Raw genomic sequence first — 26,363 nt, 5'->3', positions numbered from 1 at the left:
TAGGACACATAGCAAGAGTCTGCAGGTCGGGAAAGAAAACCAGCAGCAAGAAATCTCCACAGGAGAAGTACAACAAGGTACATAAGGTGACGGAGAGTAGTTCAGATGAACAGAAGAGTGATACAGACTCCGGAAGCAAGGAGCTGGGTTGTCTGAAACTACATAATGTGATCAAAACGGAGGATCACTAAACTATCTGGGTCACGCTCAAGCTAGCAGGAGTCCAAGTGAAAATGGAATTGGACACAGGATCAGCCCTAACAGTCATAAACCGAAGGGACTACAAGCGGCTATTCTCACATATACCCCTGAGAGATACAAAGATTGTCTTGAAGATGTACACAGGGCAAAAAGTCTAACCCAAAGGAAAAAAAAGGGTGAACGTTATATATAATGGCAAGGAAACACCAAAAATGGACCTATATGTATTGCCAGATGGAGGACCACCACTACTAGGACGCGAATGGATCCGGAAGATACAGCTAGATTGGCATTCCATACAGGCACTGACTGTGGCTGACAAAAAGGATGACGACGACACACCTGGGCGACTGTCAAAGATCCTAACTGACGTGAAAGAAGTGTTCCAGCAAGGACTCGGAACACTAAAAGGCATGATAGCAATGATTAAAATTGAAGAAAACGCAAGCCACAAATTTTTTAAGGCCAGACCAGTACCTTATGCGATCCGCCCAGCCATCGAAGCAGAGCTGGAGAGTCTGGAACATTCAAGTGTACTGTCCAAGGTAGACTGGAGCGAGTGGGCTACACCCATCGTCCCTGTGATGAAAATGTCATTGAGCAGCACGCCTGGGGAACCAAGGAAGGTTCGCATCTGTGGGGACTTTAAGGTAACAGTGAACCCGGTCCATCACACCGTACAATATCCACTTCCGCGGATTGAAGATATTTTCGCCTCACTATCTGGAGGGAAACGCTTCACTAAGATTGATCTGGCCCAGGCGTATCTGCAAATGGAGGTAGAAGAAGCATCAAAAAAATACCTCACAATCAACACCCATAAAGGTCTCTACCAATACAACCGGCTGGTATTCGGGGTAGCATCAGCTCCGGCTATTTGGCAGAGGGCAATGGAATAACTCCTGCAAGGGATCCCAGGGACCCAGTGTTATTTGGACAACATCCTGGTCATGGGCGAAAATGACAGTGATCACCTTGCCAACCTGGAGCAGGTGCTCACTAGGTTGCAGGAATATGGGCTCCGAGCTAACCACCCCAAATGCGAGTTTTTTAGAAAACAGATCTCGTATTGTGGCCACGTTATCGATAAAGAGGAGTTACTTAAGTCCCCAGAGAAGATTGAGGCAGTAGTCAAGGCTCCAGCACCGGAAAATGTGTCACAACTGAGGTCGTTCCTCAGGCTGGTAAACTACTACCATAAGTTCTTGCCAAATTTGTCTACAATACTACACCCACTGAACACCCTACTGCAAACTGGGGTGCCATGGAAGTGGAGTGAGGAATGTAGACGAGCTTTCCAGAAGAGCAAAACACTAATCACATCGAAAGAGGTGTTGGCCCATTACAACCCGGCATTACCAATTCGGTGGGCATGTGATGCGTCACCCTACGGCATTGGAGCGGTGCTGTCGCACAAATTCTCAGACGGCTCAGAGAGGCCAATAGCCTTTGCATCACGATCACTAACCTCAGCCGAGCGTAACTATGCCCAGATTGACAGGGAGGCCCTCAGCCTAGTGTGGGGAGTGAAAAAGTTCAACCACTATCTGCACGGGCAGAAGTTCACCTCACTGACTGACCACCAACCACTTGTCTCCATCTTTAATCCAAAGAAGGGCGTTCCGGTGATGACTGCGCAACGGCTACAAAGATGGTCCCTTTTTCTAGGGGTGAACCAATATGAAATCGAGTATAAGGGCACGAAACAGCATGGAAACGCTGATGGGCTATCACGCCTGCCACTGCCTACTGCGGGGGTAGCACCAGCAGTGGATCCTGTCGAAATATTTCATTCGACTATAATTGAATGCTTGCCAGTAACTAACGCTGGTATAGAGAAGGAGACCCGAAATGACCCGATACTGTCTCGGGTATATGATTTGATGGTGAAGGGATGGCCAGCACATGGCGACTCACTGTTGCCAGCATTCTCATCCAGAAGAGAACAGCTGTCAGTATGCCAGGGGACCTTGATGTGTGGATCCCGAGTGGTAATTCCACCCAAGTTAAGGGAGAGAGTGCTCAGTGAGCTTCATGAAGGTCATCTGGGAGGGGTGAAAATGAAAAGCCTTGCTAGGGCTTATGTGTGGTGGCCAGGGATTGATCAGCAAATCGAGGACCTGACAAAGAGCTTCCCAGTATGCCAGAAGGTCCAAAATGCACCACCGCATGCCCCTCTACACCCATGGGAGTGGCCCTCATCTCCATGGCAACGGGTGCATATTGATTTTGCTGCTCCATTCATGGACTCAATGTTTTTAATAGCCGTGGATGCGCACTCGAAATGGCCTGAGGTGATCAAAATGTCCTTCAGCACCACAGAGAAAACTATTGCAGTCCTACGGACCATTTTTGCCAGGAACGGCTTGTCAGAGCAGATTTGCTCTGATAACGGACCACAGTTTGTGTCCGAAGAGTTTCAAAGATTTATGAAAAGGAATGGGGTAAGGCATTACACATCCGCCCCATATCATCCAGCCACAAATGGATTGGCTGAGAGGTTCGTACAAACCTTTAAGAAGGCAATAAAGGCTATGTACAATGTCAACATTCCGCTGCAGCACAAGGTGGACAATTTCCTGTTCGCCTACCGGAATGCGACACATGCAGTCACCAACCAGGCCCCAGCCATGATGTTCTTTAACCGAAGGTTAAAATCTCGCCTGGATTTGCTCAGACCAAACGTACGAAGAGATGTTGAGAGTAAGCAATTCCAGCACATCCATGAGAAGCCAACAAGGAGCTTCAATGTAGGGCAACCAGTCTTGGCCCGTGACTACTGAACAGAAAAATGGCAGCCAGGAATGATATGCACACGGCAGGGCCCTCTAATGTACACAGTGGACGTTGGGGAGAGCATCATGAGACGCCATGCTGACCAGATCCTAGAGTCACAGGAACAAGTCAACCCCATGCCTCGCCCATATGTACCTGGTGATGAACCCGACATACAGGTAGCATCTACCCCAGAAACAGTAGCATCGGAAGCGGATGAACCAACCGACGACAGGGGGCCAGAATCGTCTCCGCACCAAGAGCAAGACACTCGGGAAAGGCGCTATCCAGAAAGGATCAGGAAGCCTCCCCAAAGACTGAATTTATAAATAGACTATTTTCAGCTAATGTTGCATGTTAAAAGGGTTAATGGTAATTAGTTTGATATTTAATTGTTAAATGAGTGTTATGGTACTGTTAATCTAAAAGGGGAGGAATTGTAATGTATGTACCTTTAAGGGGAGAACTACTTTTTACAGCTCCTGTATACTGTAGTACCGGCAGTGACCACACATGTATATAAACCCTGAGTAGTGATCTGTACACTTAGTTCTAGAGTAACCCTCATTCAGTTAACACCTGTTGAATCGTTCCCTGCAGTCTGTTGTCTGATTATTGAAGGACACAACATTAAGATACACGGACATAACACCTCCCACCCATATTGAACTAAAATTTACATTAACATGACACACACACTCAGACTCTGAAGCTTGGAGAAACACAGGCACCCACTCACATACAGACACACTCACACAGACTCTGCAATTTGCACAAACACAGACATCCACACAGATACAGACAAACTCACAGACTCTGCAATTTGCAGAAATTCACACACACATTTATCTTTAAAGATGTGGAGCCTGGGAGTGTCTATTTTTGATGATGTCCATTCCTTGCTGTGAGTCCATGTTTGATGGGGACAATCCAACAGGAAGAAGTGAAGCCGAGGCCCCAGAAATCCGGGTCCCCGAGAGGAAATGAAAGCTCGGGAGGGTGAAAACAAGTAAATACAATCAGGAATAAATAATATATGTACTTTACTTTTGTTAACTAAAAGTCTGCCTGTCTGTGGTTTGCCCGGAGTGTAATAAAATGAATGGAAAGATCAGACAGCAGCTTTTGCTCTGAAAACATCCCAAGCACATTCCCCAATAAAGCCCAGTCCAGAAAAAAATCAAATGGATTATTCTGAAAATAATTAAATAGGAATAATACGTACTTTTTTTTTACAAATGTCTTGTCTTGTTTGGGTTGGGCTGAAGGGAGAGTAAGATCCCACTGCAGGATATGCCATGAAACACACCACAAACATTCCCCTATAAAGTCCAGTCCATAAAAATATCAAATGGCTTGATGTGTATATGTAGATTTGCTTTTTACTAAATTCTTGAAAGAAAGACAAAGTAAGATCCCACAACAGTGCAGTCTGGAATTAAATCAGTATGATCTAATGGTATATACTTTGTTTTTTTTTCCAGACATCAGATGCAGTACCAATGCACACAGCAGATAACTTGAACACAGACAAGCCCTGCATACACACCAGCTTTTGCTTTGTCTGTCTGTCTCTCTCACACACACACACGACAGCCTTTAAAACTGCCACAAAACTGTCAGAAATGAAAGAAAGTTGATTTCTATCATTCTTCTACTGTGTTCGGCAGTTTAAAAGCAAACAAGACAGTTTTCAGTATTTTATCTTTTCATTTTCTGGCCTACAGGAACAGGCTTTCTAATCTGCATCAAAAGCGAATGCTGTGGGTGTGGGAAATCTGAAATAAACACAGAAAATGCTGGAAATACTCACCAGGTAAGGCAGTATCTGTGGAGAGAGAGAGAGAAACAGAGTTAATGTTTCAGCTCGATTACCTTTTGTCAGATTGTGGCAAGGTTCTGACTAAAGGACATTGAGCCGAAACGTTTACTCTGTTTCTCTATCTCCACTGATGCTGTATAACCTACTGAGTATTTCCAGCATTTTCTGTTTTCATTTCTATTCTGCCTGTTGTCTTGATTTCAGGTGACTCTCACTGCCTGTCTGCCTTGTCTTGGTTTGAGTGGAGTGGAATAACAATAATGAAAAGATCCCGGAGCAGCTTTTATTGTCAGATAGTCCTCAAAGGCATTTTTCAGTATCTCACTGACTGACTGCCTGTCTTGAAGTAAAGTGAAATAAAGTGCAATGAAGTGATACACAGCAGCATTACATGTGGACCAGACCAGAATGACATCAATAGGGTTTAATACAACAACAGCAGGTAATAAGACAGCAGACCACATCTCACACAAACACCAGCTTTTGCCCTCTCTATCTCTCTCTCACACACACACTCATAGCCTGGCCAGCCTGCAGAGGGATGACTGCCATGTTGGAAGATTAAAACCAAAAAGACACTTTTCAGTAGCTTATCTTTTCACTTTGTGGCCTACAGACACAGGCTTCATTCTGCAACTTGCCTTTTGATTTCATGTTTCTCTCGCTCGCACTGACTGTCTGTGTGTCACTCAGTCTCCCTCCATCCTACATTGAACTAAAATTTACAGTAACATGACACACTCACACAGACTCTGCAATTTGCAGAAACACAGACACCCACGCCCATATAGACACACTCACACAGACTCTGCAATTTGCAGAAACACAGACACCCACGCACATATAGACACACTTAGACAGACTCTGCAATTTGCAGAAACTCACACTTCCATTTTGAAAGGGCTGCAGCCTGGGAGTGTCTATTTTTGATGATGTCCCTTTCTGGTTCTGCGGCCATGTTTGATGAGGACAATCCAACAGGAAGAGAAGCCGAGGCCCCAGAAATCCGGTTCTCCACAAGGAAATGAAAGACCGGGAGGGTGAAAAGAAGGAAATACAATCAGGGATAAATAATAATATATTGACTTTAATTTTGTTAACTAAATGTTTGCTAGTCTGTGATTTGAGTGGAATGGAATAAAATGAATGGAATAATCCCACAGCAGCTTTTGCTCTGAAAACACCCCAAGCACATTCCCCAATAAAGACCAGTCCTGAAAAACATCAAATGGATTATTCTGAAAATATTTTTTATATATATGCTTTGTTTTTACAAAAGTCTTGACTTGGTTTGGTTGGGTTGGGCTTAATGGTAGAGTAAGATCCCACTGCAGGATATGCTCTGAAACAGCCCACATACATTCCTCGATAAAGTACAGAAAAAATCAATTTGCTTGATGTATATGTGTAGCTTTGCTTTTTACAAAAGTCTTGAAAGAAAGGCAAAGTAAGATCCCACAGCATTGCAGTCTGGAATTAAATCAGTATGATCTAATGGTGTATACTTTGTTTTTTTCAGACATGAGATGCAATACCAATGCACACGGCAGGTAACATGAACTCAGCCAAGCCCTGCATAAACACCAGCTAATGCTGTCTCTCTCTCTCTTTCACACAGGCCAGCCTGCAAAATTGGCACACAACACTATCAGCAATGAAAGAAAGTTGATTTCTCTCATTACTCTGCTGTGTTTGGCAGTTTAAAAGCAAAAGTACACTTTTCAGTATCTTGTCTTTTAATTTTTGCGTCCTACAGCTACAGGCTCTCTATTCGGCATCAAAAGCAACATTCTGCAGATGCTGGAAATGGGAATAAAAACAGAAAATGATGTAAATACTCAGCAGGTCAGGCAGCATAAATGGAGAGAGAAACAGAGTTAACGTATCATCTCCATTACCTTTCGTCAGATTCTGTCAAGGCTCTGACGAAAGGTCGTCAACCTGATGCATTAACTCTGTTTCTCTCTCCACAGATGCTGCCTGACCTGCTGAGTATCTCCAGCATTTTCTGTTTTGATTTCTATTCTGCATGTTGTCTTAATTTCATATGTCTGTCTGCCTGCCTGTCTTGTCTTGATTTGAGTAGAGGGGAAGTAGAATAATGCAAAGATTCCACAGCAGCTTTTACTGTCAGATGTCCTCCAGAGGGGACTAACCAAGGCCTGGTCCTGAGGAGACTGAACGAGACCTTCTTCAGAGGGGACTAACCAAGGCCTGGTCCTGAGGAGACTGAACGAGACCTTCTTCAGAGGGGACTAACCAAGGCCTGGTCCTGAGGAGACTGAACGAGACCTTTTTCAGAGGGGACCGACCGAGGCCTCGTCCTGAGGAGACTGAACGAGACCTTCTTCAGAGGGCACCGACCGAGGCCTCGTCCTGAGGAGACTGAACGAGACCTTCTTCAGAGGGCACCGACCGAGGCCTCGTCCTGAGGAGACTGAACGAGACCTTCTTCAGAGGGGACTAACCAAGGCCTGGTCCTTAGGAGACTGAACGAGACCTTCTTCAGAGGGGACTAACCAAGGCCTGGTCCTGAGGAGACTGAACGAGACCTTCTTCAGAGGGGACTAACCAAGGCCTGGTCCTGAGGAGACTGAACGAGACCTTCTTCAGAGGGGACTAACCAAGGCCTGGTCCTGAGGAGACTGAACGAGACCTTCTTCAGAGGGGACTAACCGAGGCCTGGTCCTGAGGAGACTGAACGAGACCTTCTTCAGAGGGGACTGACCAAGGCCTGGTCCTGAGGAGACTGAACGAGACCTTCTTCAGAGGGGACTGACCAAGGCCTCGTCCTGAGGAGACTGAACGAGACCTTCTTCAGAGGGGACTAACCAAGGCCTGGTCCTGAGGAGACTGAACGAGACCTTTTTCAGAGGGGACCGACCGAGGCCTCGCCCTGAGGAGACTGAACGAGACCTTCTTCAGAGGGGACTGACCGAGGCCTCGTCCTGAGGAGACTGAACGAGACCTTTTTCAGAGGGGACCGACCGAGGCCTCGCCCTGAGGAGACTGAACGAGACCTTCTTCAGAGGGGACTAACCAAGGCCTTGTCCTGAGGAGACTGAACGAGACCTTCTTCAGAGGGGACCGACCGAGGCCTGGTCCTGAGGAGACTGAACGAGACCTTCTTCAGAGGGGACTGACCGAGGCCTCGTCCTGAGGAGACTGAACGAGACCTTCTTCAGAGGGGACCGACCGAGGCCTGGTCCTGAGGAGACTGAACGAGACCTTCTTCAGAGGGGACTGACCGAGGCCTGGTCCTGAGGAGACTGAACGAGACCTTCTTCAGAGGGGACCGACCGAGGCCTGGTCCTGAGGAGACTGAACGAGACCTTCTTCAGAGGGGACCGACCGAGGCCTTCTTCAGAGGGGGAGTAGTTGGGATGTGATATACCTATCAATTCGTCCAATAAAAAGCGACGAGTTAGGAACGTAACTAAAGGTTTTTATTGACTAAAGAACAGAGCCCACCCTCGTGGGTGATCGGGTCCAACAAGGAGGAATACCAGCCAGTCGACTACCTTTATACCTGGGCAGGTAGGTGGAGCCATGGGCGGAGTCGGAGGTTGTCAGCCCAGGTATAACAGCGCGACAAGAGGCGACCTCGTATCGTGATACAACAGTGATAACGGTGATAACAATACAACAGTGATAACTATAGTGTAACGATAAAAGTGGTTTACCACATTCACCCCTTGTTTAGATTTGAGTCCGGCGGGGTGAAGTGTACTACCAGTTCTGGTATGTCAGTCTGTCCGGAGGCCTCGTAAGCCTCTCCGATCGTCGCAGCGGCGGTGCTGCATTATCCGGTGTTAGTGCTGGTGTCTGCGTGGTCGGCGAAGGCTCGTGGGGTTCCGGCATGCCGTCTACCTGGGCTGGAATTGGGGGGGTGGTGGGGGGGGGTAAAGGTGGTGTCTCCGGAGTGCCCGAGGGTGCGAGGTCTCGTAAGGAGACAGTGTCCTTCCGCCCGTCTGGGTAAGCCACGTAGGCGTACTGGGGGTTGGCGTGCAGGAGGTTCACCCTCTCGACCAGGGGGTCTGTTTTATGGGCCCTCACGTGCTTTCGCAGCAAGACGGGCCCCGGAGAGGTCAGCCAGGTTGGTAGAGTGGTTCCCGTAGTCGACTTCCTGGGGAAAACAAACATTCGTTCATGGGGGGTGGCGTTAACGGCAGTGCAAAGTAGTGACCGGATGGAGTGCAGCGCTGTCGGGAGGACTTCCTGCCAGCGGGAGGTTGGGAGGCCCTTAGACTTTAAGGCTAAGAGGACGGCCTTCCATACCGTCGCGTTCTCTCTTTCCACCTGGCCGTTCCCTCGGGGGTTGTAGCTGGTGGTCCTACTTGCTGCAATACCTCTCGCTAGTAGGAACTGACGGAGTTCCTCGCTCATGAAAGAGGAGCCCCGGTCACTATGTATATAGTTTGGGAACCCGAACAAGGCGAAGAGGTCGTTCAGGCATTTAATGACCGTGGTACTGGTCATGTCTGGGCAGGGGAAGGCAAAGGGGAAACGGGAGTACTCATCAACAATGTTGAGGAAGTACACGTTACGGTCAGAGGACGGGAGGGGCCCCTTAAAGTCGATGCTCAGGCGCTCGAAGGGGCGGGTGGCCTTGATCAGGCTTGCTCTGTCCGGCCTAAAGAAGTGCGGTTTGCACTCGGCACAGGTCTGGCAGTTCCTGGTTATGGTCCTGACCTCCTCGATGGAGTAGGGCAGGTTGCGGGCCTTAATGAAGTGGTAAAGTCTGGTGACCCCGGGGTGGCAGAGGTCGTTGTGGAGGGTCTGAAGTCTATCACTTTGCGCGCTGGTGCATGTAATTCGTGACAGAGCATCGGGGGGTTCGTTCAGCTTACCTGGCCGGTACAAGATATCATAATCGTAGGTGGAGAGCTCGATTCTCCACCTCAAGATCTTGTCATTCTTGATTTTGCCCCTCAGCTTGTTATTAAACATAAAAGTGACCGAACGTTGGTCGGTAAGGAGGGTAAATCGTTTGCCTGCCAGGTAGTGCCTCCAGCGTCGTACCGCCTCCACAATCGCCTGGGCCTCCTTCTCGACCGACGAGTGTCGGATCTCAGGGCCCTGTAGGGTCCTTGAGAAGAAGGCCACCGGTCTCCCCTCCTGGTTAAGGGTGGCGGCTAGGGCGAAGTCGGATGCATCGCTCTCGACTTGGAAGGGGATGGACTCATCCACTGCCTGCATAGTGGCCTTGGCAATGTCTCCCTTAATGAGGGAGAAGGCTGCGCACGCTTCCTCCGTAAGGGGGAAGGATGTGGACTTCATGAGGGGTCTGGCTTTGTCCGCATAATTGGGCACCCATTGGGCATAGTAGGCGAAGAGCCCCAGGGTTCTCTTAAGTGCCTTAGGGCAGTGGGGGAGGGGTAGCTCCATGAGGGGGCGCATTCTTTCGGGGTCGGGGCCGATGAGTCCGTTCTCTACTACACAGCCAAGGATGGCAAGGCGCGAGGTGTTAAACACACATTTCTCCTTATTGCAGGTGAGGTTCAGCCGTTGGGCTGTACGGAGGAATTTCTCCAGATTCACGTCGTGGTCCTGCCGGTCGCGGCCGCAGATGGTGACGTTATCTAGGTAGGGGAATGTGGCCTGCAGTCCGTTCTGGTCAACCATCCGGTCCATCTCCCTTTGGAAGACCAAGACCCCGTTGGTGACACCGAAGGGGACCCTAAGGAAGTGGTATAGGCGCCCATTCGCCTCGAAAGCGGTGTACTGGCGGTCCTCGGGGTGGATAGGGAGTTGGTGGTAGGCCGACTTAAGGTCGATGGTCGAGAATACGCGGTATTGTGCAATCTGATTGACCATGTCAGATATGCGGGGAAGGGGGTATGCGTCCAGCTTGGTGTATCTGTTTATGGTCTGGCTGTAGTCGCTGACCAGGCGATTTTTATCGCCGGTCTTAACGACCACGACCTGGGCACGCCAGGGGCTGTTGCTCCCCTCGATGATGCCCTCCTTCAGGAGACGCTGCACCTCAGAGCTAATGAAAGCTCTGTCCCCAGCGCTGTACCGCCTGCTCTTGGTAGCGACGGGTTTGCAGTCGGGGGTGAGGTTAGCGAACAGGGAAGGTGGCGGCACCTTGAGGGTGGATAGGCTGCAGGTGTTACGCGGTGGGCGGTTTAACCTTCGCTGGTTGTCGACTGTGAGTGGGGGGAGGGGTCCACCGTATGCTAGGGTTACACTTTGGAGGTGGGATTGGAAGTCCAGCCCTAGTAGGACGGCAGTGCAGAGCTGGGGGAGGACGAGGAGTTTAAAGTTTTTATACTCTGTACCCTTAACCGACAAGGTCACAGCACAGTAGCCGCTAATGTCCGTGGCGTGGGACCTCGATGCCATCGAGATTCGGTTGCGCGTTGGCAGGACAGGGAGGGAGTAGTGGCTCACCGTGTCTGGGTGGATGAAGCTCTCCGTGCTTCCGCTGTCGAACAGGCAGGTCGTGGCGTGGCCGTTTACTTTGATGTCCATCATCGACTTGGACAGGTGGTGTGGGCGGGCTTGATCCAGAGTGACGGAGGCTAGCGTGTAGGTAAGCGAGTCGTTGTCGTCTGCGGGCGAGGCGGTCGTCGGGTCCGGGGGCCCGGTGGCAGTCGGGCGTGGTGGGTAAAATGGCGTCTCCCACGAGGTAGGACAAAATGGCGGAGAAGATGGCTGCCCCCATAACTCACATGAGGCACTATTGGGGTCGGTTGCCTTGATCAAAGATGGCCACCCCCATGACTCACGTGTGGGGATACTGGCCTCAGTTGCCGTGAAAGAAGATGGCCGCCCCCACAGTTCGCATGAGGCACTGCTGGCCTCTGAAGATCCGCTCCTGCAGGCCTTAGAGAAGTGGCCTTTCTTCCTGCAGGTTGCGCAGGTAGAGTTCCTGGCTGGGCAGCGCGACCTCGGGTGCTTCTCCTGGCCGCAAAAGAAGCAGCCGGCGGCCCAATCGCGGGTGCCCGATGTCGGAGCCGGTACCGGGGGTGGCGGGCCCGGTCGGGTCCGGGACGCCGACGCTGAGGTAGGTCCCGGGGGCGGCGCTGCGAAGGGTATTGCGGTAGGGGTCGGGCCCGAGTCCCAGGGTCGCGAGCAGTACCTGGAAAACGCCTCCTGGTCCTGATGGGCCACCTCCAGGGAGAGAGCGAGGGCTTCAGCTTTGTCCAGGTCGAGGTCTTTAGCTTCAAGCAGTCTTTGCCGTGAGTAGTCGGACCGTAGGCCTTTCACAAAGGCATCGCGGATATTATCTTCCGTATTTTCAACAGCCGTCACCGCTTTAAAGTCACAGTTCCTGCCGAGTGCTCTTAGCGCCCGTAAAAATTCAGCTACAGACTCTCCTGGCTGTTGCGGGCGGGATCTTAGGTGCCTGGTGTACATGTAATTTACCGGGCTGCGGTACTGCTGTTTCAGTAGGTTGATAGCGGCCTCGTACGTAGTCGTGTCCTGGATGAGTGCGTATACTCTCGGGCTCGCTTGGGCGTTCAGAAGTCTTAGTTTGGATCTCTGCGGGGCGCCGGATTCTTCCAGGTAGGATTCGAAGCAGTCCAGCCAGTGTTTGAAGTTGAGGGCTGCGTTTGCTGCCTGTGGGTTTAGATCCAGGTACGGTGGTTTGAGGGCTTGCAGCCAAGCCGGCTGGTGTGGCTGTGCTTCTGGGAGGGCTTCTGGCTGGCCAGTAGTAGACATCTTTAAAATTTAGTCAATAAAATTGATATACCTATCAATTCGTCCAATAAAAAGCGACGAGTTAGGAACGTAACTAAAGGTTTTTATTGACTAAATAACAGAGCTCACCCTCGTGGGTGATCGGGTCCAACAAGGAGGAATACCAGCCAGTCGACTACCTTTATACCTGGGCAGGTAGGTGGAGCCATGGGCGGAGTTGGAGGTGGTCAGCCCAGGTATAACAGCGCGACAAGAGGCGACCTCGTATCGTGATACAACAGTGATAACGGTGATAACAATACAACAGTGATAACTATAGTGTAACGATAAAAGTGGTTTACCACAGGATGTACTTTAGAGAAACCTTTATTTAATATATTAAAACAGTGAAACCAGTTATTGAGAATGTCGAGGAGACCAGGCATGAGCTGAAGTAAGCGGTGGAGTTTTATTAACACAACACAGGGACAACAACAATAACTTGTATTTATATAGCAGCTTTAATGAAATGAACCGACACAAGGCAATTAACAGACAAAATCTGACACTGAGCCACGTAGAGATTTTATCAGAGATGGCCCAAAACTCGGGGAATCTGGTAGGTTTTAAAAAGCGTTTAATGGAGGAGGATGGAGAGGTAGAGCAGCGAAGAGGTTTAGGGAGGGAATACCAGAGTTTAGTGTCTTGGCAGCTGAAGTTATGGCAACAATGCAAAGCAACGAAAATCGAGGATGTGCAACAGGTCAGAGGAGTGGAGAAATCTCGGAGGGTTGTAGGGACACATTTACAGAGTGACTCCTCACTGGGAGAGACACACTGTACACAGGGACACTTGTTACAGAGTCCGACTCCTCACTGGGAGAGACACGCTGTACACAGGGACACTTGTTACAGAGTGTGACTCCTCACTGGGAGAGACACGCTGTACACAGGGACACTTGTTACAGAGTCTGACTCCTCACTGGGAGAGACACACTGTACACAGGGACACTTGTTACCGAGTCCGACTCCTCACTGGGAGAGACACACTGTACACAGGGACACTTGTTACAGAGTGTGACTCCTCACTGGGAGAGACACACTGTACACAGGGACACTTGTTACAGAGTCTGACTCCTCACTGGGAGAGACACACTGTACACAGGGACACTTGTTACCGAGTCCGACTCCTCACTGGGTGAGACACACTGTACACAGGGACATTTGTTACAGAGTCCGACTCCTCACTGGGAGAGACACACTGTACACAGGGACACTTGTTACAGAGTCCGACTCCTCACTGAGAGAGACACACTGTACACAGGGACACTTGTTACAGAGTCCGACTCCTCACTGAGAGAGACACACTGTACACAGGGACACTTGTTACAGAGTCTGACTCCTCACTGGGAGAGACACACTGTACACAGGGACACTTGTTACAGAGTCCGACTCCTCACTGGGAGAGACACACACTGTACACAGGGACACATTTACAGAGTGTGACTCCTCACTGGGAGAGACACACTGTACACAGGGACACTTGTTACAGAGTCCGACTCCTCACTGGGAGAGACACACTGTACACAGGGACACCTGTTACAGAGTCCGACTCCTCACTGGGAGAGACACACACTGTACACAGGGACACCTGTTACAGAGTCCGACTCCTCACTGGGAGAGACACACACTGTACACAGGGACACTTGTTACAGAGTCCGACTCCTCACTGGGAGAGACACACTGTACACAGGGACACTTGTTACAGAGTCCGACTCCTCACTGGGAGAGACACACTGTACACAGGGACACCTGTTACAGAGTCCGACTCCTCACTGGGAGAGACACACACTGTACACAGGGACACCTGTTACAGAGTCCGACTCCTCACTGGGAGAGACACACACTGTACACAGGGACACTTGTTACAGAGTCCGACTCCTCACTGGGAGAGACACACTGTACACAGGGTCACTTGTTACAGAGTCCGACTCCTCACTGGGAGAGACACACTGTACACAGGGACACTTGTTACACAGTCTGACTCCTCACTGGGAGAGACACACTACACAGGGACACTTGTTACAGAGTGTGACTCCTCACTGGGAGACACACACTGTACACAGGGACACTTGTTACAGAGTCCGACTCCTTACTGGGTGAGGCACACTGTACACAGGGACAGTTGTTACAGAGTCCGACTCCTCACTGGGAGAGACACACTGTACACAGGGACACTTGTTACAGAGTCTGACTCCTTACTGGGAGATACACACACTGTACACAGGGACACTTGTTACACAGTCTGACTCCACACTGGGAGAGACACACTGTACACAGGGACACTTGTTACAGAGTGTGACTCCTCACTGGGAGAGACACACTGTACACAGGGACAGTTGTTAGAGGCTGACTCCTCACTGGGAGATACACACACTGTACACAGGGACACTTGTTACACAGTCTGACTCCACACTGGGAGAGACACACTGTACACAGGGACACTTGTTACAGTGTCCGACACCTCACTGGGATATTAACTGGGATAGTCAGAGTGCAAAAGGCTTAGAGGGTGCAGAATTCTTAAAGTGCATCCAGGAGAGCTTTTTGAGCCAGCATGTAGAAAGGTCTACAAGAGAGGGGACGGTACTGGACCTAATTCTAGGGAATGTGGCCGGGCAAGTGGTAGATGTGTTAGTAGGTGAGCACTTTGGTGACAGTGACCATGATTCGGTGAGATTTAAGGTAGTCATGGAAAAGGACAAGGATGGACCGGAAATAAAGGTTCTAAATTGGGGGAAGGCTGATTTTAATATGATGAGGCAGGATCTGGCCAATGTGGACTGGGATCAGCTACTTGAAGGAAAATCCACATCGGAGCAACGGGAGTCTTTCAGAAAGGAAATTGAGAGAGTACAATGGCAACATGTTCCCGTAAAGGTCAAGGGTGGGACCAACAAGCCCAGGGAACCTTGGATGTCAAGGGATATACAAGAATGGATGAGGAAAAAAAGGGGGGCTTTTTGCAGATACAAAGGACTAAAGACAGAGGAAGCCCTAGAGGAGTATAAAAAGTGCAGGGGGATATTTGAAAAATAAATTAGGAGAGCGAGGAGGGGCCATGAAATAACACTGGTGAGCAAAATAAAGGAAAATCCTAAGGTGTTTTATAAGTATATTAAGGGCAAGAGGATAACTAGGGAAAGAGTAGGGCCCATTAGGGACCAAAGTGGCAAGCTGTGTGTAGAGCCAGAAGATGTAGGTGGGGTTTTAAATGAATTTTTTGCATCTGTGTTCACTATGGAGAAGGATGATGTGGACATAGAAATCAGGCAGGGGGACTGTGATATACTTGAACATATTAGCATCGAGAGGGAGGCGGTACTAGCGGTTTTAGCAGGCTTAAAAGTGGATAAATCCCCAGGCCTGGACGAGATGTATCCCAGGCTACTATGTGAGGCAAAGGAGGAGATTGCAGGGGCTCTGACACAAATTTTCAGAACCTCTCTGGCCACAGGGGATGTGCCAGAGGACTGGCGAACAGCTAACGTAGTACCATTATTCAAGAATGGCAGTAGGGATAAACCAGGGAATTAGGCCAGTGAGCCTAACATCAGTGGTAGGGAAATTATTGGAAAAAATTCTGAGGAACAGAATTAGTCTCCACTTGGAGAGGCAAGAATTAATTAGGGATAGCCAGCATGGCTTTGTCAAGGGAAGATCATGTCTGACCTATTTGCTTGAATTTTTCGAGGTGGTGACTAGGTGTGTGGATGAGGGTAGTGCAGTGGATGCAGTTTACATGGATTTCGGTAAGGCTTTTGATAAAGTCCCGCATAGGAGACTGGTCAGGAAGGTAGAGCCCATGGGATCCAGGGTGCCTTGGCACATTGGATCCAAAACTGGCTTAGTGGCAGAAGGCAGAGGGTGATGGTGGAAGGTTGTTTTTCTGACAGGAAGCCTGTGTCCAGTGGGGTACCGCAGGGATCGGTGCTGGGTCCCTTGCTGTTTGTGGTCTACATTAATGATTTGGATGTGAATGTAAAAGGTATGATCAGCAAGTTCGCAGATGACACTAAAATTGGTGGGGTGGTAAATAGCGAGGAGGGAAGCCTCAGGCTACAGGACAATATAGATGGGTTGGTCAGATGGGCGGAACAGTGGCAAATGGAATTTAACCCTGAAAAGTGTGAGGTGATGCATTTTGGATGGACTAACAAGGCAAAGGAATACACAATGAATGGTAAGACCCTAGGAAAGACAAAGGATCAGAGGGACCTTGGTGTGCATGTACATAGATCCCTCAAGGCAGCAGAACAGGTGGATAAGGTGGTTAAAAAGGCATATGGGATACTTATATTCTATGCCTCGGCTAATGAAGGCAAGAGCAGGGAGGTTATGATGGAGCTGTACAAAACGCTGGTAAGGCCACAGCTGGAGAACTGTGTGCAGTTCTGGTCGCCACACTATAGGAAGGATGTGATTGCTTTGGCGAGGGTGCAGAGGAGATGTACCAGGATGTTACCTGGGCTGGAGTGCTTCAGCTATGAAGAAAGACTGGACAGGCTGGGGTTGATTTCCTTGGAGCAGAGAAGGCTGAGGGGGGACCTGATTGAGGTGTACAAAATTATGAGGGGCATAGATAGGGTAGATAGAAAGGAACTTTTCCCCTTAGTAGAGGGGTCAATAACAAGGGGGCATAGATTCAAGGTAAGGGGCAGGAGGTTTAGAGGGGATTTGAGGAAAAACTTTTTCACCCAGAGGGTGGTTGGAATCTGGAACTCACTGCCTGAAAGGGTGGTAGAGGCAGGGACCCTCACAACATTCAAGAAGCATTTGGATGAGCACTTGAAATGCCATAGCATACAAGGCTACGGACCAAATGCTGGAAAATGGGATTAGATTAGACAGGGCTTGATGGCCGGCGCGGACGCGATGGGCCTCTTTCTGTGCTGTATAACTCTATGACTCACTGGGGGAGACACACACTGTACACAGGGACACTTGTTACAGAGCCTGACTCCTCACTGGGAGAGATACACACTGTACACAGGGACACTTGTTACAGAGCCTCACTCCTCACTGGGAGAGATACACACTGTACACAGGGACACTTGTTACAGAGCCTGACTCCTCACTGGGGGAGACACACACTGTACACAGGGACACTTGTTACAGAGCCTGACTCCTCACTGGGAGAGATACACACTGTACACAGGGACACTTGTGACAGAGCCTGACTCCTCACTGGGAGAGATACACACTGTACACAGGGACACTTGTTACAGAGCCTGACTCCGCACTGGGAGAGACACACACTGTACACAGGGACACTGGTTACAGAGCCTGACTCCTCACTGGGAGAGATACACACTGTACACAGGGACACTTGTTACAGAGCCTGACTCCTCACTGGGAGAGACACACACTGTACACAGGGACACTTGTTACAGAGCCTGACTCCTCACTGGGAGAGATACACACTGTACACAGGGACACTTGTTACAGAGCCTCACTCCTCACTGGGAGAGACACCCAGGAACACTGAGTGGAATAGTCAGTGTCCCACTGCAGCCCAGACTGAGCCCCACCCTGGGCACTTCCTGTCTGTGCATTTGCCCAGTGCCCCATTGGGGAACATTCAGCCCTGGATATTCTGCAGAAGCAGTGCTGTGGGGCTGGCCGGCTGAGGCTCGTGACCCTGTGGCTGGGCCTCTGACCTCACAATGGGAGATGACGCGATCAGCTCGAGCTGGAAACCCGTAAATTAAATTAAAATCAAGTCATCGGCCAAAAATAGTCAAATGAGAGCAGTGACGTCATCAATTGAAATGTTCACACATCCACACTCAGTCCGGGTCTGGATCCCTGCAGCGACTCCAGCTGTTTCTTTCCGGTTGAACTGAACTGATTCCCCAACAGCCTGAAACAGATTAAAGATTAAACAGGAAATAAACAGATTGAACAACAGTGTAAATAACAGAGAGCCTGGGGTTAATTTTTCAATAATAATTATAGACAAATATTACTCAAAAATGTGACTGAATCCTATTAACATTAACACACTCACACGATCCGTTCCAGACTCCTGCAGGTCAGTATGATGCGGCAGAGAGCGGGGACAGATGGGTCTGTGAAGGAGTTTGCTACCAAGTTCAGAACCATCAGTGACCGGTTTGTACTGAGAGCGGAGAAGAGATCCTCGGCACAAGGATCTGTGAGACCGTTAATATACAGCCTGCGGATCAGAGAGAAATAACAGGAATCAGAGTAAATCCCCAGTGTTTATTAATAACACTATTACTGATTCTAATGTACAGTGTCACAGACATCCAGTTATTATAAACACAATCTCACACTGTCTGGTACTTACTCCAGTTTCTGTATTTTACAGTCCGGGTTCCTCAGAGCCACAGAAAGTAGTTTCACTCCTGAATTTCCCAGTTTATTATTACCCAGGTTCAGATCCATCAATGACCGGTTTGTACTGAGAGCGGAGGCGAGATCCCCGGCACAAGAATCTGTGAGACCGACAGCCCGTAGACTGAGATCAGAGAGAGAGAAATAACAGGAATCAGAGTAAATCCCCAGTGTTTATTAATAACACTATCACTGATATTCATAATAATGTACCGTGTCAGAAACCCAGTTATTATAAACACAATCTCACACTGTCCGGTACTTACCACAGTGTCTGTATTTTACAGTCCGGGTTCCTCAGAGCTGGAGACAGTCGTTTCACTCCTGAATCTCCCAGTTTATTATTACCCAGGTTCAGATCCATCAATGACCGGTTTGTACTGAGAGCGGAGGCGAGATCCCCGGCACAAGAATCTGTGAGACCAACATCACTCAGCCTGGGGACCAGAGAGAGAGAAATAACAGGAATCAGAGTAAACTCTGTGGATTGACACTAACACTGTTACTGATACTAATAATAATGTTCAGTGTCAGACATCCAGTTATTATAAACACAATCTCACAGAGTCTGGTACTTACCACAGTGTCTGTATTTTACAGTCCGGGTTCCTCAGAGCCGCAGACAATAGTTTCACTCCTGAATCTCCCAGTTTATTGTAACTCAGTCTAAACACAAACACAGAGAGGGAAACAAACTGAATCAAAGCCCGGATCTGATATATTTTTCTCTCTTGGATATTACATTAATCACTGAAAGTATTTCAGGAAATTAATAAACCAGTTACCTCCCGCGATTTCGCTCCCTGGGCGGGGTGGGTGCGGCCGGGGTCGGGTCGGGTGGGGGTGGGGCCGGGTCGCGGCCTCGCTCTGGAGAATTGGGGGAAGCGGGTTTGATGACCTCATTTGATGACTCACACATTGAGTTTGACCATTGTGATGTCAGTGTTCTACAGTATTGAGGTGCTACAAACACTGACAACATGAGTTTGACCATTGTGATGTCAGTGTTCTACAGTATTGAGGTGCTACAAACACTGACAACATCAGCACAGAGGAGCAGGGCTGCACCCAGGATCTCCCATAACTCCTTCTATATGCGTATGGAGGGAGCCACAGCATGCAAGGAGGTTCGCGTCACTTCCAAGGGGTGGAAAAGACAAACACAGCCTGGTTGCACATTGCACAGTGGGGCTCAAGCAGGAATGTTGTCAGGAGGACCAGCCTGCAGTGGCGCAAACATTTCAATGATCTCAGTAGATCACGAAACGTTACTGCAAAGGCATCCTCAACCTCATCCTCAACCTCATCCTGCTGTGCTACTCATCACATCCCCTTCACTCTGCCTTCCCTACCATACTCCTGCACATTCTTACTCACACCAACTTACCTTGAACCTCCACCCATCCCTCTCTGTCTATATTATCACATCCCCATCTCACTAGACAGCCATCACACTCACCCTCATCCTAGTCCAATTGAACCAACTAACAACACACAAGGGTAGGCAATTGTGTGTTTTAGCCAATGTTCATGTGATGTTTCTGTTAATGTTTTGTCAAACATTGAAATCTTTCTTTTCAACACTTTCCGTTCTTTGACAGATTTGTGTGCACCTTAGGAAATGGCTTAGTGAGTTTCATTGACTGGTGAGACATAACGTTGCCCCCGCAATGCTGATGAGTGTGACAGGAATGGTTTGGGCATTGATGGGATGCTTTGTGTTGTTGGTGTGGGCTGGTGTTAACCTGGCACATCATGTGGCATCCAGGGCATGCAGCGTTATGTGAAGTATATCTGACCATGTTGAGGCTATCTCTGGCGACCCGGTCAGCAATGTGATCGGGTGTTGATGCCATCTGTGCTGTGCAGAATCAGGAGTTATGGTGAAGGTTGGTGTTGGTGCTGCTGGTGTGCCTGGTCCTGCAGGTGTTGGGGCTGATCGTGGTGTGACTCTGAGGCCCAAGGTGAGACAGTATAAACCGTACACATTCTGATGTAATAGATGGCAGGTGAACTTGAGATTACAGAAGCAAACGGTCAAAGGTGAAAGAGGTTGATCCATTGAGGGGTCACTGGATAGAGGGTTTGCTCCAAACACTTGCAAACTGCATAAAGCTCAATCCGTCTTCCAAATGCAGGAAGCAACAGCTTCTGAGCTTGGAAAGTGAACAGCTGTGAGATGGGAGCTTTTATAGCACATTTCCAGCTGTCAAGTAATGAAATGGTTCCATGGCCTTTCAACTCCCGCCCAGCTTACCTGACGTGATCCCCGAGCAGCGCAGACCACACGGGTGACCTGATAAACTCTGAAGGTGAGCTGAAAATAGTTGTTAATCCTTTGTTAGCGAGGTCATAATGACCTGAATTGCCTCCCCTGCCACTGCAGGTCAGGTCTGGGGGTGGGGGCGGGGGCATGGCGGCGGGTTGACAGTGGGGTCCCGACCCGCTGGGAATAAATCCAGTTGCCCATCCTACCTGGCACCGATCACGCCCGCTGACCCCTGCGAAATTCACCACTATTCCTGTCACTGGGATTTAATCTCACTCTGTCCAACTTCCCATATATTCAGGGACTGTCTGTAAATGTATTAATTAAATAAAGTGCTGTCTGTGCGAAGCCTTTAAATGTCCCTCAGTCTGGTCTCATTCCCTGATGATCAGAATTAGCTCCTGGAGCTCAGTGACCGGCCTCGTCATGGTTGGAGCAACTTGTCTCATTTTTGCTGCTCCTTAAGTCCCGGACTTTATGGAAATGGGATGATTTTCCCAGAATTAAATGATAAAGCGGTGCTTCCCTGTAATTTATACTCTCTGCGTTATATTAATCTGTATAATATATCGGGGTGAGTTATATTGTGAAGCGGTAACTGCTGCTGTAAAATCCGTCCCCCAGGATTTTATATAAGGAGAATTTATGCTGAAATAAAAACAGAAAATGCTGGAAATACCCAGCAGGTCAGGCAGCATCTAGAGAGAAAAACAGAATTAATGGGCTGGATTTTCATTGGGCCATGGAGGTGGGATTGGAGGCTTGTGGGGGGTTAAAATTGCATAAACTGGCAGGCAGGCCCAACCCCGCCTCCATCCCGTTTCCAATCAATTTTAAATCATTCATGTCTAGTGGTCCTGTCTCCGTGCCACCTCCAGGAGGCGGGAGAGGCCGTTAAGGCCCTTAACAAGCACTAAATTGGCTCTAAAATGCCATTTTGAAAGGCCTTTGCGATTTTCACCCTTTTCCCACATGAAACACGCCTGTTCTGAAACACGACGGTGAAAACTGGCGGGAGCACAATTGGATTGCTGACTATCAGCTGCAGGTCAACCATGAAAGAGGAGATTTGATCAGCCATCATTTGCAGGTGGCAGGACTTTGTAGTCTCAGGTCTGGGGTAACTTTTAGAAGGCTTAACCACAGCTGTGGAAGTTTCGAGCCTGACACCCATCTCCAGTGTGACCTCCTGGGAAACCCCTCTCGCCACCTTCACGGAGCGCTTCCTGAACTGAGGCATATACCAGAAGCATGGGAACCATTTATTTCCTTTCCTCCTGGACATCAGATTTGGACGAAGACCAGCCACGGCACCAGCAGAACCATGAACAACAGCACCACCAACAGCAGCAGCAACAGCAGGTGCGCCAAGCTCCCGCTCACCCACCTGAAGCTGCACAGGCCAGAAGGCGCCAGCGCGCGACCACATTGCTGGCCAGGATGCAAGGAACGCACTCATCTTGTCCAAATTTGCTTAGCCTAGCCAATTAAGCACTTTTGCCTCGCAGCTTCTTACCTGAGCATCGACAATGGCCAAGGACCAGCGGATTTCAAGCAATTTCACCACCATACTGGCAATTGCAAGTAATCCTAAGCCCTCAATGTGAAAGTCCCATTTGCGAAAAGACACACGCCACAACTACAGCAGTAGCCATCAGATTTTTTCTTTACATTATTCATCTGATGGCTTTTTCACAGAAAACATCAAATTTCACCCAAGTGACTACCATTGTGACTATTTGTGCAGTATCATTCTCTTACGCGTGCTCCTACGTGGTGCTTCCCCTGTGGCTTCAGCAGATGTGGAGGCCCCTTGCTCACTTTCCTGCTGCTCCTGTCTCGACACCTTTGGCGATCGTCCTCTGGGTTGCGAACCTGTGAGGGCTCGTCAACAGCCTGCTGCTCCTGCGGCTGTGCAGGGGTTGAGTCGCCGATCTCAGTTGGGTGTGGACTCTGGTGGGGCTGTGACCGAGGGCTCTGCAGTGGCATGGAAGTGTGAGTGTTTGGAGAGGAGCCCCCAATTCCTTGATGTCTGCCACCAACTTCCCTCTCATGGGTCAGGTCCCCCTCAGCACTTGTAAGTGGCTTGAGAGCACCTTGCTGCATATCGGGGGGCCATAGGGACCCGTATCTGCACTGGCAGTCCTACTCAGGAGGACTTCCATGAAGGTCTGGTTTCTCTGTTCAATAGATCACCATCGCTCCTCCAGAGATGTCATTCTATTCTGAACACTCACCATGTTTTCTGCATTCTGGTGACTTATCACCTCCATGGAGGCTGCCATCCTTTCCATGCTGATGCGTTCATGCGCCAATGACTCCACAAAGGCTCTGTTCATGTTTGCTATGGACTCCTCCATTCGCTCCACACTCACAGCGACCCTGGAGACAAAACCTGCCAGAGACTCTTGCATCTGTTCCTGGAGTTCCAGCACTGCTGATCTTATGGATGGACCCAGAGGCAGAGGGTTGCCATGCAGCTGAGCCGAGCTGGCAGAGTCCTGCGCCCTCCGACTAGGACTCTCCACTGCTGTTCCTGTCTCCACAATTTGCTGATGCTCACTTGTGAGCTGTGATACACCAGGTGACAACACTACTCTATGTCCGGAAGGTCCCACTGAGGTGAGTGTGTCTGTGCTGGTGCTGGATGCGCTTAATTCTGCTGATGCTACGCCCTCAGATGTTGCAGCTTCCTTTGAGGAGTCTTGAGGCTCATGCTCTTCCTCCAGGCTAGTGGGGACGGGTGCTTGCGATGGTCCTGTGGGGGAGTAAAGGAAAGAGTCAGAGATGTGATGCCAAGGTTATATGCACATTGCAGATGATCATAAGTCCATCTATTAGAGCTTCAGAATCATTATCAGTGACTCATGCAATGTCAGTGAGAGAGATGGAAAACTATTCTGTCACCAGCTTGTTGTGATGCACCCCTCTGTCCGTCGCCACTTGCGCAACTTCCTCCACTCCTACAATCTCCAGGACCACCTCCTCCCAGCGGGTGAGGCGGGCTACTGAGGGTGGCCCTCCTCCTGTCCTCGCTCTTTCGCGCTTATTGTGAGCTCCCTTTTCCTGTAAAGACGGAGACAAGTGGAGGGTGAGTGAGAATGAAGGAGTGAGTGTAGAGATTCCATAGCATAGATACTTAGAAGGAGACAAAGATGGAATGAGGTGGCAAGACCAAGGGCCCTCCCTGTGTGTTGTTAGTTGTTTTCATAGCATCACAGTGATAGGGAGTGTGAGGGCTGCATATTGGAATAGTTAGGTGAATGTGACCATAGAGAGCGAGGGAATGGGTAAGGGTGCATGGATGGCAGTGTCAAGTGGGATGTGGAGGAAGAAATTGCTAAAGCCGAGTGCTGGTGAGGAGGAGCAATGGGGATTAGATTGAGGGTGATGGGAAATTCATACTCACTTTTCCAGTGCGCAGAAGGTCGTGAAATCTCTTCCTGCACTGTGTCCAGGTTCTGCAGGTAACTGAGAATGAGCTGACCTCCTCTGCCACTTGCAGCCACACAGCCTTGGTCTGCTGGGGAGGCTTTTTCCTCCATGAAGAAGGGAAGAGCACCTCCTTGTGAGCTCTTGCTCCCTCAACTAAAGTCTGCAGGGCAACGTCGTCAAACCTTGGAGCAGACCTTGGTCTTTCACAGGCCATTCTGCCTCCAGGTCCCTGCAGCATGAAAGGCCAAAATGTTGGCAGTCTGCGGAAGAAGCAAGGCTTGTTGCAGACATTAAATGCAGCAGCAATGATGACGTCATCAGCGGCGAATTTCAGACTGGAAAAAATCATTTGCCATGGGTTGCCACACGCTGGAAATCAATTGGCCAATTAAGTTAAAATCGCATCAATCTCCCACATCGATTTGGATTTGTGTGGATAACACAAAATGCGGATTACACGACTCCAACCAGCCCCTGAATTAAAATCCAGCCCAATAGAAACATAGACATAGAAACATAGAAGCTAGGAGCAGGATTAGGCCATTCGGCCCCTCGAGCTTGCTTCACCATTCAATGAGATCATGGCTGATCATCCAAACTCAGTACCCTGTCCCTGCCTTCTCCCCATATCCCTTGATCCCTTTAGCCTTAAGAAATATATCTAACTCCTTCTTGAATATATTTACTGACTTGGCCTCAGTTGCCTTCTGTGGTAGAGAATTCCACAGGTTCACCACTCTCTGTGTGAAGAAATTCCTCCTCATCTCTGTCAGAAATGGCCTACACCTTATCCTTAGACTGTGACCCCTGGTTCTGGACTCCCCCGCCATCGGGAACATCCTTCCTGCATCTAGTCTGTCTAGTCCTGTTAGAATTTTATAAGTTTCAATGAGATCCCCTCATTCTTCTAAACTCCAGCGAGTATAAACCCAATCTCTCCTCATATGTCATTCCTGCCATCCCAGGTATCAGTCTGGTGAATCTTCGTTGCACTCCCTCGATGGCAAGAACATCCTTCCTCAGATAAGGCGACCAAAACTGCACACAATACTCAAGTTGTGGTCTCACCAAGGCCCTGCACAACTGCAGCAAGACATCCTTGTTCCTGTACTCGAATCCTCTCGCTACGAAGGCCAACATATCATTTTTCTTCTTAACCGCCTGCTGCACCTGCATGCTTACCTTCAGTGACTGGTACACAAGGACACCCAGGTCACGTTACACTTCCCCTTCTCCCAATCTATTGCCGTTCAAACAATAATCTCCCTTCCTGTTTTTGCCACCAAAGTGGATAACCTCGCATTTATCCACATGATACTGCATCTGTCCAGTCCCCTAACCTGTCCAAATCATACTGGAGTTTCTAGGCATCCTCCTCACAGCACACAGTCCCACCCAGCTTTGTGTCAATAAGAGATTAGCGGGCAAAATTAAGGCACATGGGATTGGGGGCAAGGTATTGACTTGGATAGAGAACTGGTTGGCGGATAGAAAGCAAAGAGTTGGAATAAACGGGTCGTTTTCTGAGTGGCAGGCAGTGACTAGTGGGGTACCACAAGGATCGGTCCTAGGGCCCCAGCTGTTCACAATATATATTAATGATCTGGACGAGGAAATTGGATGCAATATCTCCAAATTTGCAGACGACACAAAGCTGGGTGGGAGGCTATGTTGTGAGGAGGATGTCGTGAAACTCCAGTACGATTTGGACAGGTTGGGTGCTTGGGCAGAAACATGGCAAATGCACAATAATGTGGATGAATGTGAGGTTAGCCACTTTGGTGGCAAAAACAGGAAGGCAGATTATTTGAA

The 26,363-nt window shown here is 49.3% G+C and overlaps 1 protein-coding gene across 2 annotated transcripts in view; it reads right to left on the bottom strand.

Annotated features, from left to right (window-relative positions):
- Positions 1–12,929: 12,929 nt before the first annotated feature.
- LOC147083082 (NACHT, LRR and PYD domains-containing protein 3-like) overlaps positions 12,930–26,363 on the bottom strand; it is a 77,323-nt gene continuing 63,889 nt past the window's right edge. For both annotated transcript variants that reach the window (XM_085980269.1, XM_085980270.1), the window contains 5 exons: positions 19,427–19,513; positions 19,114–19,284; positions 18,801–18,971; positions 18,498–18,665; positions 12,930–18,350 (listed from right to left, as the gene is read on the bottom strand). In XM_085980269.1, coding sequence (XP_085836395.1) covers positions 18,263–18,350; positions 18,498–18,665; positions 18,801–18,971; positions 19,114–19,284; positions 19,427–19,513 — 685 coding nt within the window. In that variant the 3' untranslated portion in view covers positions 12,930–18,262. The remainder of the gene's footprint in view (positions 18,351–18,497; positions 18,666–18,800; positions 18,972–19,113; positions 19,285–19,426; positions 19,514–26,363) is intronic.

Source organism: Somniosus microcephalus, unplaced genomic scaffold (genome assembly GCF_052327205.1).
Source record: "Somniosus microcephalus isolate GS21.2 unplaced genomic scaffold, FLI_Smic_1.0 scaffold90, whole genome shotgun sequence".
NCBI classification, from domain to species: Eukaryota; Metazoa; Chordata; class Chondrichthyes; order Squaliformes; family Somniosidae; genus Somniosus; species Somniosus microcephalus.
Note: the sequence above shows the minus strand (reverse complement) of the source record. Positions and strands in the feature narration are given on the sequence as shown.